Source organism: Staurois parvus, unplaced genomic scaffold (genome assembly GCF_062004578.1).
Source record: "Staurois parvus isolate SC_StPar_1 unplaced genomic scaffold, SC_StPar_1.0 ptg000630l, whole genome shotgun sequence".
Taxonomy (NCBI): domain Eukaryota; kingdom Metazoa; phylum Chordata; class Amphibia; order Anura; family Ranidae; genus Staurois; species Staurois parvus.
The window spans coordinates 103,723-122,557 of NW_028318426.1; the positions used below are offsets into that span (position 1 = coordinate 103,723).

General features: G+C 44.0%; 1 protein-coding gene across 1 annotated transcript in view; it reads left to right on the forward strand.

Annotated features, from left to right (window-relative positions):
* The first annotated feature begins 5,846 nt into the window (after positions 1 to 5,846).
* ARPC5L (actin related protein 2/3 complex subunit 5 like) overlaps positions 5,847 to 18,835 on the forward strand; it is an 85,367-nt gene continuing 72,378 nt past the window's right edge. Inside the window, exon 1 of the mRNA XM_089693384.1 lies at positions 5,847 to 6,197. Within this exon, the coding sequence (XP_089549510.1) occupies positions 6,052 to 6,197 (146 nt within the window). The 5' untranslated portion in view covers positions 5,847 to 6,051. The remainder of the gene's footprint in view (positions 6,198 to 18,835) is intronic.

Sequence of the window (18,835 nt, forward strand, 5' to 3'; positions counted from 1 at the left end):
CCAGATTTTGCACTCTCCAGTTTTAGTAAATCAACCCTTTGACTACAGCTGTAGGGATGACGCTGGAAGATTAGCCAGACTAGCACAAACGGACTTCTTTTTAGAACTCTCTTTCATCAAATCGCTAGGACCTGGACTTGAGTTGACGGCACTTAAAATCAAAAAAAGTTAAGGGGACATTTATAAATACAGAGTGAACTACCTTGTTATGTTGCTTATAATTCATATGGTTCATGGATTATGCTGCTCTTTTACCAGTGTTGCTGATACCAGTTAGATTTAGTGCCACTCTGAATCTGAAGAAATTGTCTCAATTAAGAACATTGTGTTATTTCTGTCTGCTGCTTCTTCCTCTGCTATTGTTTTGGCGGTTTTACAACCGCACTTATTCCCTTGGTTCTATCTAAGATTATAAATGTAACAAGTGATTACAACCTTTTTGTCTATACATGAATTCAGCCAATCCTCATGTGGCTATTACCAATAATGTTAATAGCAAAGGATAACAACTGTGCAAAAAATAAAGATCTAATTTATTTACACAGAAGACAAGTAGTTATTAATCGAATCAAATATACTGAAATACAAAAAATATGATACTGCAAAAAAATTGATGTTACAGTATAACATACAGTATATTACCAGTACAGAGAGATGACTATAAGAAAGAAAGAGCAATGGTGATACATTACACAGACATCCTGATGTCCTGATGCAAAAAGGGCAAAAAGGGAAGCGGGGGGGGGGGGGGGGGTCGTGCTTTGTTGTTTTATAGTCTTTGCAAAACACCACCCCTTGACTAACCCACCCAGGTAAAATCACACCCTTCCACATATCTTAACATCTAATGGGTGGACTCAAGACCTTGGTCAGTTTAGCTCACCAACTGTTTAAAAAAAAAACAACAGAAAGTCCCAGCTGCCTTCCTTCCCCCTCTCCTCAATTGAGTCCTTTGAGGTGGCATCCTCCACAGCTATTATCTCAACATGTCTAGTTCCTTTAATTGCTTTAGAACTGAGCAAATGTTCACAATATTGTTCATGAAAGTAAAAATTATTATAGGCCCAAAATAGCCATTACACAGAAACAAAGAGAAAAATCGTGACGGGGAGGGCACAGCCTGTGATTTACAGCCTCACCTCTGTTCCTGTGTGAAAGGGGGTGTGTCTCTTCCCTCCAATCCACTCTGTGTTCCCTTCACTGAGCTCTGCAGAGTGTGACTTTAGCTCTGCTCCCCGTTTTTTATGACAGCTCAGACAAGCTTTATAAATTCTGTCCTTTGAACAGATATGAATGAGAGAAGGCTACAGATAAACAGGTACAACTTATAGTATGTAGGAGGATTTGTTTCATCTCTGTGTATCACCTGAGGTTAGCCACTTCACTGGGCATATTTAGGGGTTTACAATCACTTTACCATAGGTCCTTGCCCATTCTAAGATATATTTACAGTTGTGTCCAAAATTATTCAACCCCCAATGCTGTAAAGGGGTTTAGGGACTATAGTGTACATTTGGAATTGTATTCAGAATCAAATCCTACAAGGACGTTGTAACTACCCAAATGCAACTAAAATGACATCAATTGTTTATGTAATACAGTAGTAAATGGTTCTTATGTGGTTTCTTCATTGCCACAATTATTCAACCCCTTAAAGACTACCACTCTGAAGAACAGAGGTTCATACAGGTGCTTTCCATCAGGTATTGAAAACACCTGTGGATGTCACCGAGCAGCAATCAAGCATAATAAGCACCAATTAGGCAGCTTTAAAATGACTGTGATACTCAGCTCCTTCTAGACATTTACTGGTGTGGTTACAAACATGGTGAAGGCAAGAGAATGGTCCAGGAAGACAAGAGAAGAGGTGATTTCTCTTCACAGGAAGGGCAATGGCTATAAGAAGATTGCAAAGATGTTAAACATACCAAGAGACACCTTAGGAAGCATCATTCGCAAATTCAAGGCAAAGGGCACTGTTGAAACGCTACCTGGTCGTGGCAGAAAGAAGATGCTGACTTCGACTGCTGTGCGCTACCTGAAGCGTAGAGTGGAGAGAAGTCCCCGTGTGACTGCTGAGGAACTGAGAAAAGATTTGTCAGATGTGGGTACAGAAGTTTCAGCCCAGACAATAAGACGCACACTGCGTAATGAAGGCCTCCGTGCCAGAACTCCCAGGCGTACCCCCTTGCTGTCTCCAAAGAATAAGAAGAGTCGACTGCAGTATGCCAAAAGCCATGTGGACAAACCACAAAAGTTGTGGGATAGTGTTCTGTGGACTGATGAAACAAAATTAGAACTGTTTGGGCCCATGGATCAACGCTATGTTTGGAGGAGGAAGAACAAGGCCTATGATGAAAAGAACACCTTGCCTACTGTGAAGCATGGTGGAGGGTCAATCATGCTTTGGGGCTGTTTTGCTTCTGCAGGTACAGGGAAGCTTCAGCGTGTGCAAGGTACCATGAATTCTCTTCAGTACCAGGAGATATTGGATGGAAACGTGATGCAGTCCGTCACACACCTGAGGCTTGGGAGACGTTGGACCTTTCAACAGGACAATGATCCCAAGCATACCTCCAAGTCCACTAGAGCATGGTTGCAGAGGAAAGGCTGGAACATTTTGGAGTGGCCATCGCAGTCACCAGACTTAAATCCGATTGAGAACCTCTGGTGGGACTTAAAGAAAGCAGTTGCAGTGCGCAAGCCTAAGAATGTGACTGAACTGGAGGCCTTTGCCCATGAAGAATGGGCGAAGATACCCGTAGATCGCTGCAAGACACTTGTGTCAAGCTATGCTTCACGTTTAAAAGCTGTTATAACTGTAAAAGGATGCTGTACTAAGTACTAAGATTGAATGTCACTTGGGGGTTGAATAAAACTGATAATGCTGTGAGCACAGAAAAGACATTTGTGGTTATTTCATTATAACTGTTATGTTATATTTGTCTGACCTACAAGTGCCTCTTTAATGTAAATGTAAGCAAGATGACTGAATGATCAAAAGCAATGTCAAACTGGCCAAAACACTCAATTTCAGTGGGGGTTGAATAATTTTGGACACAACTGTAGGTGTCAGAGGGGACAAAGTGATTAACATAGTTGTGGCAGAGAACCCAGCATACCAAGTGGCTCCTCCATGGCAGCACTACGCCTTTTCTCTTGAATAATTTTAAGGAGTTAAGAACAAAAACAAAAAAACCCCAAACACTTATTACAGACCTCAGATCAATGCAGCTGCTGCAGAGCGATGTCTCTCCTCCTCTGCACCTCATTCTGGCCTTTGTTTATGATAACATCAGAGCCAAGGAGGCGGCGGCAGTTATACAGACAGCTGGTGGGGAGAGATACAAACTGCCATAGAGGGGGCAAATGCAACATGTGGGATTCCGGGAAGCCCGCAAGAGATGCAGGACAAGTGATCCCGGTGCCAGTGCACTCCTGCCAAGTGAGGTAGTGGAGTCAAGTGCTGGAACTTGTTCTAGCCCTTGGCTCCAGTATTCAGCCCGGATTTGTGGGACACTGGGTTTTAAATCAAAACTTGGGACAATCCTAATGATTGTGGGGTGGTTGGAAGGTACTTACATTGGTCCAGCTTGCATCAATATAGGTATGCGTATCTTATACCTGAAGAAAGCTGAAAGTCACTGTGGTAGTCAGCACTACTAAAGTGATAGCTGCAATGTTCCAGATCCTGTACTAAGCGGATGCACCACTGCACACTGACCCCCCCCCCCCCCCCCCACCCCTCACAGGAATAGAGCTGAGGCTGTCAATGTGCTGGAGTTCCCTCCCCTGCCACCATTTCTCTCTTGATGTCAGGAAAACTTGTCAGAAGTGATTCATAGTGAAAGCAGAAAACAAGGCAGCAGACAGAGATGACACTTTGTACTTGTCTCACTATAGAGGGATATGCTTTGTTCATATTTCATGTCTGAGGTTTACAACTATTTTAAAGAATATAATATTTTCTGATTGGTCAAGGTGGAAAGGAGGGACAAAATCTCCACCTTGTCCAATCACAGTACACCTTGTATTTAGAAAATAATCGGGGTGTTCTATGAATGGCAGCAGTGCTGAGTGAGCGACCACCTGTGGTCAACGTGCATGAGGAAGCTGCTCAGCACTGGCCCCCGGAAGGTTGCAGCGATCACTGTTATGTTATGTTCTACTACAGTGATTGTCAGCTTCCCTGGTAGCTCTTTAGGTATGAGACATACAGGGGTTGGACAAAAATACGGAAGCACTACTTGATTTGCAATTGTAAAAGTGATGACGCTTCATGTTGTGATGTAACATTCTTTTGCGTCCGCTGTGTGATGAGACACCTAGCTAACAGGTGGGAAGCCTTACTTTCGTCATTCACTGCGTGCGCTGCTAGTAATACGGAGTCATTTCAGAGCTTCCTGAGCTTCAAAAAGGGCAAATTGTTGGTGCCTCTGTGACTGAAGTTGCCAATTTATTTGCCGTGTTGAGAGGTACAGGATCAAAGGTCATGACGGCATATACAGTTTCTGGGAAAACATCATCTGATAAGCATAAATGCAATTGACATGGTCAACTGATTGAAAGACAAAATGACATTACCCAGGATTGTGAGCAGGAATTAGAAAACATCTGCTGCAAAAGTGACTGCGGAGCTCCATCTTAGGCAGGTCATACACTATACAATTTTCTCACAATTTTCTGTCCAATTTCTGCCCAATTTCCTTTAGATTTACCTTAAACTATGTAGTGCAAGAGCCTGCCTAATTGGATACAATTGAAAGTGTTGTTTAGGTTTGACCTCCTATTATAAGGTTTTTGGTAAATTTAAAGCAAAATTCTCAAGAAAATTGTATAATGTATGGCCACCCTTAGTCTTCTAAAGCCTGTGTCCAAAAAAACTATGCGGCGGGAACTCCATAAGCAAAGCATTCACGGCGAGATGCAACTGCCAAATCACCAGTGACCCATATTAATGCTCAGAAGAGGAGATAGTGGTGCAACACCCATAAATCACGGACTATCGATCAATGGAAGACTGTAATATGGTCCGAGGACTCGAGCTTCACACTGTTCCCAACCACCAGATGTGTTTACGTGTGGCAAACAAGCTTACGACCAGGACTGTCTTGTTCCAACGGTAAAGCATGGTGGTGGCACAATCACGATTTGGGCAGCCATATCTTGGTATTCTGCAGCCCCCACCATTATTTTGAAAGGTAGGGTCACTGCCACTGACTATGTACAAGTTCTGGCTACTCATGTGCACCTCATGGTGCAGACATTGTTTCCGGAAGACAGGTTCATTTACCAAGACGATAATGCTCCGATTCACACAACTGGTGTTGTCAAATCGTGGTTTGATGGGCACCGTCTCGCACCTTCCCTGGGTGCCTCAGTCTCCAGACCTCAACATCACTATGGTCAATTTTGGAGAACAAGGTTCGGGCTTGTTTTCCACTAATTTCTGTGAGAACTGGAACGATTTTTGAATTAAGTATAATTAAGCTAATTATATTCCATTATCTTCCATCCAAGACATATATTTGTCAATTCCCAGGAGAATTCAGGCCATCTTGGATGCCAAAGGTGGTCCAACACCATGCTAGGAAACAATATTGTTCTTTTATCTGCTGTTTCCAGAATTATGTCCAACCCCTGTACATACTTACATCACACCAATCTGGACCAGAGTAATAAGCAACCAACATCATTCCTGCAGTTCAGCTTCCCTCCGCAGGCCGAAAGTGACAGGCAGACTCCCCCCTCCCCTTGATCCCCCTCAACAGGGCTGCAGTTGCTAGGCAGCAAAGCCACAACCAAGCTGCTTCCACCGCTGGCTCTGAGTGCTGACGCGTTTCCGGTTCCTTTGCACTCTCCGCCCAGGAGTCGCCGGAAGCGGAGGGAGCCGGGCGGAAAGGAACGGAAAGGCTTTGACAGCGAGCGGAAACGCTTTCTGTTTCAGTGACCGTGTGAGAAGCCGGCCAGGTTTCCCTGGTGTGTCCTGTCACTTCTCCCTCACTGTGGGCAGGGCTCCGGTCCCTTTCCCTGCTAGCCGGTGTCTCCGCCATGGCTAAGAACACTCTGTCGTCGCGTTTCCGCAAGGTGGACATCGATGAGTACGATGAGAACAAGTTTGTGGACGATCAGTTGCAGGAGGAGCCGGCAGAGCTGCAGGGGCCGGACGAGGGAGAGGTGGACAGTCTGATCAGACAATATCCTTTTTTTTTACCATTCATTGTGAGAGCTGTCATCTGCTTGCTGGGTGGGGGGGGCTGTGGACTTTCTAGGAAGAGCAACGCAGCTGAGAGATTCCGAGGCTGCAGGAAATATTCCTTCCTTCAACATCCATACACCAATCAGCTCTGTCCATCAAAGCAGCTCCCATCTGCATCCTATAGAGTGGAGCCTTGTAGAGAATGGTCAGGCCAGCTCACCTTCCCATCACCAGGGTGGCAGTGGTGCACAATATATATATATGTGTGTGATTTTGCATTTCTGGGTAGAGGGTGCGCATGCCCTACCCGTGCTGCCATTGGCAGCCTCACCTGTCGATCGCCAGGTCCCGGCCGGTGGTTCCCCGCCGGCACCTGAAGATCTTCGTGTATCACCGATGGTGGAGAGACCTGTATGTAAACAATACAGATCTGTCCCCTGTCAGTTTCTGCACACTGCTTTGTATGGTTCTGCATAGCAGAGCCATACAAAGAAATCTGCTTACACAGTAACGCACACACACAGCACATTGTAAAACAGCACACAGTTAACTCTTTGATCGCCCCAGATGTTAACCCCTTCCTGCCCAGTGTCATTGGTACAGTGTCAGTGCTTTTTATTAGCACTGATCACTGTAATATGTCATTTGGGTTGTCAGTGATAGTTTCCTTCTCCCGCCAGTGTCAGAATGCCCGCCGCTATAAGTCACTGATCGCTGCCATTACTAATATAACAAAAAAAATTTTCAGTGTCTATACTGCCATTTGTAGACGCTATAACTTTCATGTAAACCAATTCATTTACACGTATTGGGATTTTTTTTTAGCACAGACATGTCGCAGAATACATTTTTTGGCCTAAATTTTACAAAATTTGATTTTAAAATTTTTTTTGCTGGACATGTTTAATAGAGAAAAGTTAAAAATATTGTTTATTTTCCTTAACATTGTTGGTCCTTTTTTTTATTTTTATAGCACAAAAAATAAAAAACACAGAGGTGATCAAATATCACTGAAAGAAAGCTCTATTGGGAAAAAAAGGCCATAAATTTAATTTGGGTGCAGCGTTACAAATATCAGTTAAAGTAATGCAGCGCCGTAACTGAAAAAAATGGCCTGGTCAGGAAGGGGGGTAAATCCTCTTGAGGGCAAGTGGTTAAACAATACCTGAAGGCTCTTTTCAAGTTTTGGATGAATGGAGATGGATTAGAACCCCTATCAGGTTTATTGCTGTCAGTGCCTTAATCCTTTCAGTGCTTGAGCTGTTTTATTGCATCCTTTTTACTTGCACACATGTTTTAATAAAATCATTATATGTTTTCTGAAAGCAGACACCCTAAAGAATAAAATAGTGGTAGTTCCAAGTTTGTGTGTCACACGACATAAAAAGGTCTAAGAAATGCAACATTTCAGTAAAAAACACACTAAAGTGAATTTTGGGGTAAACAAACGCAATATATTACCCAGTTTTTTTGTAAAATATAAAAGGCAGTTGCACCGAGTAGATACTCGACATGGCAAACCTTACATTTGTGTGCTCCCCTGAAATGGTGACAAACTTCATTACCCCATATTTTCTATAGGCGACACTTCAAAAGCCCCTATAGATAATCAGTTTAGTGTTATGGAGGAGGTCTTGTGCTAGAATTATTGCTCTCTAGGGTTGCCACCTCATCCCCTTAAAACCGAACACATATTATTTACACAGATTCTGTGGCTGATTAAGGTGGTAAATAAACTCAGTACCTTATGTGGATTAAATTAGCCTCAGAACCTGTGTAATTAATGTTTGGTTTTAAGGTCTGAGGTGGCAACTGAGGTGGCAACTCTATCTCACTCCAGCATGTGCAGTGGTATATAACATGTGTATCATGTGCTGCAGCCACCAGATTGTGAAACCCCTGCTGCTACGGACATGGCAGCGAAAGGGTTAAAGGATAAGTTTACCTTTTCAAAAAAAGAAATATTATAAATGCACTTTTTTGCAGGTAAAATAAAATGCATTTATTATTTTTTTTTTTTTTTCTAAGGAGCCTACAGAGTATTGCACTTGTGGTCAGCAGACTCTCAGGATTGCTGCCGGTCTGTGCCTCATACGGACAGGCAGTTACCTGAGAGCAGGAAGCTCAATGGACTACGAGAGCCCCCACCAGCGCCCTCTTAATTCTTTGAGAACAGGAAACTGAATGAATGATGCGGCTATGTGGGCGGAGCCTCACACGGCCGTATTATTTTCAAATTGTGACAGCGGATGCGGGGAGAAGATCCTCTTCCCGCTGTCACAGGGAGGTGGGGTTGGGAGACCTCAGATGCTGAAACAGGTTTCATGTTCCACCCCAAAAGCAGTGTGGCCCTTCTCAGATCAGGGAATCCAGTACTGCACAAACAGCAAAAAAAACAGAAAGGGAGCAGACGCCTAGTGCATTATCTCTAGCACTTTATTAAGGGATAAAAATTACATGTTATACTCACAAACCAAAATGGAAAAGTGGCATATCAAGATAAAGAGCCCAGAAATCCGCTCTCCAATCAAATTGAAGTATGTGGATGGCCATGCCAGCTAACATGTGTCGAGGGACTGGCCCCCTTCCTCAGGGCTTGAGTCTTTGCTCTGTGAAGAGGGATCAGTCCCCCCAAAACGCATCAGCTGGCATTGCCATCTGCATACTTCCATGACGTTAGAAAGCGAACTTTGTATCTGGATATGCCACTTTTCCATTATAGTTTGTGAGTATAACATGTACTTTTGTATCTGTTAAAGTGCTGGAGATGGTAATTCCTGTTTTAAATTTTTTTTTCTTGTTTAGTTTAAAAAAAAATTTACATTCCCGGCATGCTGTCACATTTGCGTGTGCTCTCAACCAAACTGTCAGACCATCGAATGGCTGGTTTGATAACTGATCACATGTGCAGCACCATGACAGTTGCAGATCAACCAAAGGCTAAGATGGCAGCTTCCTTGGCTGAAAAGGATAGGAGAGTTTAGTTTTGCTTTAGTTAGACCTTATTTTGACAAGTGGTTAGGAGGGGTAAAAATGCACAGTTGAGCCGGGTTTTGTCTACTTTTCTGTCACTTCCTGCTTTGGCTATGGGACAGGAAGTGAGGGGAAATCTACCCAGTTGAAAACTGACAGGGGTTATAACCCTCCCTTACTCTATCCAAAATAAAAAAGTTTTGACATAAATTCTACTTTAAAGGATAAGTTCACCTTTTTTAAAAGAAATTATAAATGCACATTTTTTTGTAGGTAAAAAAAAGTGCATTTATTATTTTTGTCTGCAGGAGCCAGAAAAGCATTGCACCAGCGATCAGCAGATTGCTGGTGCCATGCAGGTCTCCTGCAGATCTGTATATTTGCTTGCCCTGTACAGGATGTACACGCAAGCAGATATACTGACAGGAAGAATCAATGAACTACCATGGCGCTTCACAGCACTGTGGTAGTTCATTGAGGACTACAAGCTAACAGCCGCTAAGGCTGCCGGGAGTTGTAGTCTTTCATTGACAGATGACTGTGAATGAGTGACAGCTAGTGAAAAGGGAGAAGTTGCCCCCGCTAGCTGTCAAAGCGGGGGCTGTTCTGATGGTAATATGGTAATATGTTACACCCTGAATATGGGTGTAACATGTTACGAAAGGTGAACTTATTCTTTAAGTAATGATTGAAATTTTAATCTATTCATATTAAAATGTTAAAGAGGATCTTTATTCTTTTTGCCAAATATTAAAAATCAATAGTTACAAATACTGTAGCTGCTGACTAAAAGGACACTTGCCTGTTTAAGGATCCAACGCTGTCCTCACCCAGGCCGGTTCTTTGCCTGTCTTTGGTTTCCCGGCACCAGCATGTTAAGTGTGGGAAGCCAGCTGTGACTCCTTGTGGCTTCACAGCTGACTTTCCACTGCATGAACTGTGATGTGCTTTGTGAATGGTCTCACAGCCTTATGGGACCTTTGATGTGTCCCAAGAGGTTGCGGGTAGGGAGGAGGGTGAACTTTCAATCCAATCACCTAGGCGATCCGGCCAGAAGTGGGTGCGGGTGCCTACCAAAACAGAAAGGAAGGACTTTATTTTTCCCAGACTTCAGCATTAAGAGCTTGTTTACACCAGCGAGCCACACTGAACAAAACGCAGCTGGTGTGCGCTGCGTAACATTGTACTGTTTATTTTATTTTTCACGTTGCTTTATTGAAATATGACAAGTGCAGTGTGGCATTGCAGTACTTAAGTGGACACCACAGTAAGGGCTCGTTCACACTTGACTTTATTTCTAAGTCTTGCCAAATGCCCCTATAGCATTTGACAGGCGTTGGGGAAGCGTTTTTAATGCTCCTCAAACGCTCCCTAAATGCCCTATGCGCAGTTTTGAGGCGGTTTATAGGCATTTGCCAAGCGTTAAAACCGCACCACAAATGCCTATAATGAAGTTAAATGATATTAACGCTCCGCAACCTCACCGCAAACGCTTGCCAGGCATTTGCGGAGCGGCACCATAGACTTAAATGGGAGGCTTCAACTCCTCCTGACCCAACACGAGACTTCGGTTTTGCTAACGCTTCAGTGTGAACAGCACTGTGTACTGCCATGTGCAGAATTTTCATAGCCGTTTGAGAAGCGTTAAAAACGCTTCCGAAGCACCAGTCTGACACCTGCTGACAGAGCTAGTGTGAACTAAGCCTAATAATGAGATGATTGGAAACAAGTGGAAGATATTATGGATTTACTGATACTAGTTCTTGATTACTAAAATGACTGATTCATCATATGACATCTTCTTTTCGTTTGTGTCTTATGATGTTGGGATTGGTTAACCAATTCAATACCGGGTAATTTTACACCTTCCTGCCCAGGCCAGTTTTCAGGTTTCAGCGCTCTCACACTTTGAATGACAATTGCGCGGTCATACAACCTTGTACCCAAACTAAAATTTTATCATTTTCTTCACACAACTAGAGCTTTCTTTTGGTGGTATTTAATCACCAGTGGGGTTTTTATTTTTTGCTAAATTAACAAAAAAAGACCAAAAATGTTGAAGAAAAAAAAAGTTTTTCTTTGTTTCTGTTATAAAAGTTTGCAAATAAATAATTGTTCTTCATAAATTTAGGCCGAGATGTATTCTGCTACATGTCTTTGGTGAAAATAACCCAAATTAGGATGTATTTTTTAGTTTGTAGGAAAGTTATAGAGTTCACAAACTATGGTATAGATATGAAAATTGATCAATCCTGATGTACTGACAGCCAATCTAATTTCTTGAGGTTCAAGAATGTCAAACAGTACAGATATCCCCCAAATGACCCCTTTTTGCAAAGTAGACAGTCCAACGTATTTCATAAGAGGCATGGCGAGTTTTTTGAAGTTGTATTTTTTTTGTCATAATTTTTCAAAAAATTAAAATTAGTTTCACTATTTTTTTTCACATATTGTCAACAGTGCAGTACAGCATCATATAACTGGCATGGCGGTGATCAGGGACACTGACTGGTGACAGTATGAAAAAAAAAAATAATATATTTTTTTAAATTTTGTTTATTATTTTTTATTACATTTTTTTCTCTTTTTTTAAGATTTTTTTTTCATATTTCACTATGACCAAAGTAGTACAATGTTACCATAGTAACATTGTACTACTTTGGGGAAGTGATCAGTATTTTTTTTTTTACACAATTTGCTTATAGCAAAGAATTACTTTGCTATAAGCAAGCATTTACCTGAATAACATCGATTCATTCAGGGTTTTTTTTTTTTTTTTTTGTGCTTAGCTGTGATTTGGCCACAGCTAATCACATGACATGTGCATGTGATTAGCTGTGACCATTCACAGCTAGGCAGTAGTATACAATGGATGTCATGAATGAAGCCATCCATTGTATACAACTGTCATGTGACCTGCTGTGATTGGTCACAGCAGGTCACATGGTACCGGCAACGGGGCCGATACTCAGATCTGTCATCGGCCGTGTCCGAGGTACACGGCCGGTGACAGATCGCGCCGCTCTGCAGGAGCGCAATCTGCTCATGTGCGGGAGGACGCCATATGGCGTCCACCCGGAAAGCTGATGACATTTGCCGCCCGCCATTCGGCCATAGGGCGGGCGGCAAATGGTTAATGTACACTTGTTGATGAGATCTAACATCTGACTAGAGGCTTGCATGCATTCTGATTCAATGCAGTATGACTACATCTAGAGCTCATATTGTATGCCTTTGTTTACTTATTAATGCTTGAGGTTTGTACTTATCAACAAAATCTATAGGCAACAGAAACAGGTGCGGGAATTTACTAAAAGCAGAGCAGCTCAGCTGTGCATATTCACAAATGTCTAGCTTTAGCTTGTTTAGTTAAAGTGGAACTAAACCCTCCAATACTTTATAGTCATTTTTCTGGAGTTGCCATGGTGCTGCACATTTGATCAGTCATGACACCAGCCATTTGCTGGCTTGACATTTCATTTGAAAGCACAAGCAACTGTGACAGTTATTTACAGCATGCCTTGAATGTAAATTTTTTTTGAGAGACCAAAGTGTCATTAAATCCAAAACCTATTTTAGAGCCAATTCACAGACTTGCGCTAAAATGCATGTATATTTCCATCCATTTTACTTGTGTCTTAACGTATGCTGATGTCCGTTGACCGACATTTTTGACGTCCGTTGACACATATTTTGCATTTTAGTGCAACGCAGTGGGCTTGTGTGTGAATAGGACACATTGGAAATGACTGTTTTTCAGATGTCCTTCCGTTGATTTGCATTTTACAGCTGCGCTAAAATTGCCTGGTATGAATTGGCCCTAAATGTCTTTAGACATAGAGCGAGATTTACTAAAACTGGAGCACTCAGAATCTGGTGCAGCTGTGCATGGTAGCCAATCGGCTTCTAACTTCAGCCTGTTCATTTAACCACTTTGCGCCAGCGCCTCCCGGCCCTTTAAGGGTTTCAGAAGCCGGAAGGCAGGGTTTAGGGTCATGTGACCACCGTGACATGCCGTCATGGCGGTCACATGATCGGGAAAGGTCCCAATTGAAAGAGGAGATCGGGACCTTTCCGTGAGTACCAAACATGTGTGGTGAGAGCGCGCGGGGCGCGTGCTTTCAGCACATATGTTCTTTTTTAATAGAATGCAAAGGTGCGGCTGCTCGGCGTCTAGGCCCAGACCCCGGGAGGCCGCACATTTGCTTTCGGCCAGTGTGAAGAGGTTAAGCTTTGTCAATAAAACCTGGAAGCTGTTTTGTTTCTATGCAGAGCTGCACCAGGTTTTACACTCTCAAGTTTTTGGCAACTCTCCCCCATAGTATTGCATTTCATGCATAATTGTGTAGCCTCCCTAGCGGTCTGATTATGTCAGTATTTCTGTGCTCAAAGTGGTAAATTTTTTTGCATGGAAATATGTAGTTGTTTTATTGTAGGCCTGTAATTTTTAGAAATAACTCACTCAAATCAGTCCGAACAAGAGTCTAGTAAACATCCCGGGTATGTTAAAATTTGAAACGCGAAATCATAAATTATGATTTACTAAATAATCATAAAAAAAATAATATAATACATTTAATTCAATAATATAATCAAACCAAAAACGCTGAAATTTGAAATATAGCGCCAAGTTCGCACATCCACTGAGCAAAGTCGCAAAATCGTTTTCAGTGTCTGATGACGAATTTCCCCACGAATCATTATCACTCAATTCTGAAAGTGATTCTAATTTACTATCGCTGTTCTCTAGCTGGTCTAAAACCGCCTTTGACCTAAAGGGACGCTCTTTGGACGTCATGGACATTTCAAAGTTTCCAGGCAGGAAGAACAGTAAATATGCAGGCAGGGCACAGGACAAAGCACTAGGGACAAAATGTATGTTAAATGGTTTGATACAGTAATGGTTTACTATGTGATTTTAGTGTGTCACTTTTTGACATTTTTAAATTTCTCGCCAGTTCCGTCCCCATACGTCCTGACGTCGCAGGGAACGGAACCCGAAAGACGGATGCCGGCATCGGCCGGAGGACATTGCTGGGGACACTGCAGGGGGGATATCGCGGGAGCTCAGGACAAGGTAAGTGCAGAAGGGATTCCGGAGCAACGCTGCAGGGTATTCCCGAGTGTAGCTCGTGGGTTACTGCTTGTGGTGCTGAAACTTTACCCCTTGCTACACTCGGGGATACCTCCAGGGAGGTTGATCCCCCACCTAAATTTCACATATTTGCAGGTGCGGGAGTGCGTGTGAGTTGCACACATTCCCACACACAAATGCAGCCACAAACTCAACAGGGTACTGCACATGCGTGGGGGTGCCATTAACTCTTAATGGCACCCCCACGCTGTGAAAAATGCACAAAATACCATGTGATTTCCTTGTGGCCAGGTTTTAAAAAAAGGTGCAGGGACCTTTTCCCTGCAGAAAACAGACACAACAGCCCATTCAAATGAGTGGGCTGCTGTGCCGATGCACCACGCACAGCCGCATGAATGTGAACCAAACCTTAATCATTAGCTCATTTTATATGGAATAATAAAAACTGGGTTGTTCCTGCTGTTCACTGCTGCTTCCCTCCTCTCTGTGTTTCTGCTGCAGCTTCAGATCCTGTGCATCTACTGTACTGCGCATGCTTTATTTTTAACACCTTGTGACTGCTAAAACTGCCAATTAGGGCTGTGCGGACATGGGAAGCTAGTTCACACTTCCTTGTATGACAGACTAGCTAGCTGTTCCTTCTACCAGTGATCTGTGATCTTTTCCTGTTTGTTCCTGTCCTCAGGGGAAAGAGCACTCAACCACAGTTCAGCCCACTGTTAAAAAGATAATTAGAAGCTCAATTTTTTAAAGCACGAATATTGTGTATAAACATATTTAGAATGTTTAAAGGCACTTAATCCTTGTGACTGTAATATCACTTTAAATCAACTGGTTTAGTTGTGCTTTAAGCTTTGAAAATGAAAACTACAGGCGCATGCGCAGCCAGCGGTGACGGACATGTCTCCTTGAGGCTCCTCCGCACCGCAGGGAAGACAGCCGACCCGCGATCCCGGCCCGCAGCATCATATAAACGGCGCCGGTTGCCATAGCGACCCCCCCTGCCACATGCTAATTTGGTCAGGGGAGCGTCCCGGCACCAGGCTCCACCGGCTGGCAAACCGATCCAGGAGCTCCTTGCTCGTGCCTCCTCCAAGATGGCCGCCGCACCCTCTCACAGCAACAAGCCAGCAGCATTAAAGTATACAGCCCTGCACACGGAGCAGCCAAGCCATCCCTGCACTTCTGAGGGTGAGTCTGATGCTGAGACAGAGACCCCCATACATGCTTCAACACCTGATCTTACTACTCCTGACCTTCTCACACATTTTGAAAAAATGCTACACAAAGCCCTGAAACAGACCTCTGACTGCATCACAGACAAGCTGTCCAGAGAAATCCATGAGCTATGGCAACGCACTGCTGACCTGGAACAGAGGGTGGATTACCTCGACGCCTCATTTCAAACACAAGCAGATGAACTCGACCTTATGCATGACAAAAACGCTATACTACAAACGCGCTTAGAGTACTTTGAGAATCGGGCTAGGCGCTCAAACGTGCAAATTCGTGGCCTTCCTGAGTCGGATATTGATGTCCAATCCACTGTCACAGCGCTATTTTAAGAGCTCGCCCCTGATATTCCCATAGAACGCCTAGAAATGGATAGGGTTTACAGAGCACTGGCTCCAAAACGCACCGACGGCCCTCCACAAGATATCATAGCCAAGCTCCACTTCTTTCGCACTAGAGAACAGCTTCTACAAGCAGCCTGTAACGCAGAATCCCTCACATTCCAGGGTCACGCTTACCAGCTATTCCAAGACCTCTGTTCCACTACCATCGCCAAACGAAGGCCATGAAGCCACATTTACAAGCACTTCAACAGCATGGCATACCGTATAAATGGTGCTTTCCTTTCGCAGTGCGTTTCTGGTACCAGGCCCGAGACCATATCTGCAAGATGCCTGATGAGCTTCAAGACACCCTGTGGAACCTCCAGCTGCACCCACACGCAACACCCGTCAGAAGGCCAGACAACGATCAGCATCATGCTCACAGCAGAAATCTCACCCGCCACACCTCACCAACGGTCAACTCAACACCCACAAACGAGGGCGTTTTTCATCACCTGCTCCTTCTCCACAAGATTCCATGCACTGAATCTCATCAATCATCTCTCGCTTTACAGCCTGCATTCAACGAAGTGGAACTCCGCACCCTCGTAGTTGACACCCATGGTGTCTGTTCCTCTCATCCCTCACCTGAATGCAGACGCTAAGCATCCGTATCCTTATGTAAGCCCCCAGGGCTCATACTGTCCTTCTGATTTCCTCTTCTGTTCTCCCCCCCTTTTTTCTTGAAACAATGTTATAACCTGTATTGAAGAAAATTTCTTGCTTCCCCGTATATCACGGGCCATCCTACTCTCTCTCTCCTCTTTCGTTAAGAGCTTGTTGTGCCTAATATAATATTCGTTGGTTTAATCTTTAATCGATTATGCCTGTATTTTATGTATAGGATCCTCGGTTCTGGCGGTATGGAGAATTTCGTCCCCCCATCTCTGCAGACCAACCTGGACGACTGATGCCGCCCGACTCTAGGATCCTTTGACTCTTCTGTATGCCAATCCTGATGTTCTTTCTCCCCCCAGGATCGCACTACTACATTCATGTGTATATGCTGTCTTCCCTGCGGCCAGCATACCTGCGCACTCACCACTAGCCCCTTTTGGTATAGTGTTTTTGATACCACTTGGGCTATTACCGCTCCCCAGACCACCCGAGTCCCGGGTGATCCCGGGGACCACTTCTTTGCCTAATTATGGCCCCCTATATCCCTCTCCTGATACCCTTCCCTAGCCCTATCCTCCTCTCCCCTACACGACTCCACATCTTTGTCTAACTCCTTCTCCCACACAACAATCTTGCACCTAGACTGCCAGATTCTCTCTCAGCTGGTACCACTCTATTATATGAATCACCACACGCTCTCCCCATGGGTTCCCTACACATTCTCACCCTGAATGTTCAGGGTCTTAACATACCGCAGAAGGGCAACAAGGCATTCCGCTCATTCGCATCATACAATGCCCATATAGTTTGCCTCCAGGAGACGCACTATACTCCTACCTCCACTCCCAAATTCTTTGGCCCCCGCTACCCACAAGTCTACACAGCCTCCGCCGCTACCAAACGTAGAAGGGTGCTCATTGCCTTCAACCGTACGATGCCCTCCACATTGCATTGCATTGAAATTAAAGACCCTGAAGGTTGATATCTCCTGCTCACCGGGCAACTTCTGGACTTAGAAGTCACCATCGCCACGTGTTACGCCCCAAACCAAGGTCTCTTACCATTTCTTTCCCACCTATCAGTTATTGACCATCACAAATGCGGCACGTTGTTAGTCTGTGGGGATTCACCTCTAAACAAACCTTTTTAAACCATATTACAACATTACTCAATGATAGATACATGGAGAGAACTCAATCCGATAAAACGCTAATATACCTTCTATTCCCATCCTCACAAGACCTTTTCAAGAATAGATCATATCTTTATGACTGCTAGCGCTTTCCCCTGAGTACTGGCCTCCGACATCCTCCCAATTCCCTGGTCAGATCACTGTGCTGTGCTTACTTCCATTCCCCCCCTGATCCCTCTTGGACCATCAATGAGAACCTCCTATCGAACCCGACAAATTGCTCAGATATCGAAATGGCGCTCAAAAATGATCTATCTCTAAACCAAACTCCAGATATCTTCCCTCTCCTTCTTTGGGAAGCACATAAACCTGTACTCTGCGGGTTTTGCATTTGTAAAACATCCTTCCCAAATAAAGAAAAGAGACGGCAACACCTTCTTCTACAACACACCTATGACCAATCTCATCAAGCTTTCCAAACGACCCCTTCCCCTGCCAACCGAGAAGCCCTAGAACAATCCTGACTGGCCCTTGATCTCCTTACGGACCAAGCTGAGCTCTCCCTTCGTAGATCCCGACAAAAATATTATACAAAAGCCAATAAACCTGGCACCTTTCTTGCACTTTCAATCCGTAGGCTTGATCAGATCACCAAACCCATTCGACTACGCACTTCATCTGATAACCTCACTAGTAATCTGGAACGGATCGTACAAGTTTGCCACAAGCATCTCTCATGTCTCTATTCTTCTTCCACACCCTTCGACTCTTCCCAGGCCGACACCCTTTTAGCCTCTCACATTCCCGAAACTCTCGGAACATCATCTAACAGCATTAGAACGCCCTATCTCTACTGCTGAAACTCTAAATGCTATTAAACTCCTAAAGCCCCGTAAACGTCCAGGGCCTGACGGTGTTTCTGCCACATACTACAAAAAGTTTGCCCACCTACTCACGCCTGTTCTTACTAACCCATTCAATGCCATATTATCAGACCAAACTTTCAACCCAGATACAGTACAAGCCAACATCTCGATGATCCTAAAGCCGAATTTAGACACGCAATGGTCCAATTATAGGCCAATTTCCCTCCTCAACATAGACATCAAATTGCTAGCTAAAATCTTATCTACACGCCTCAGCACGTGCATAGGATCCATAATTCATAATGATCAAGTGGGCTTTATACCAACCCGACAAGC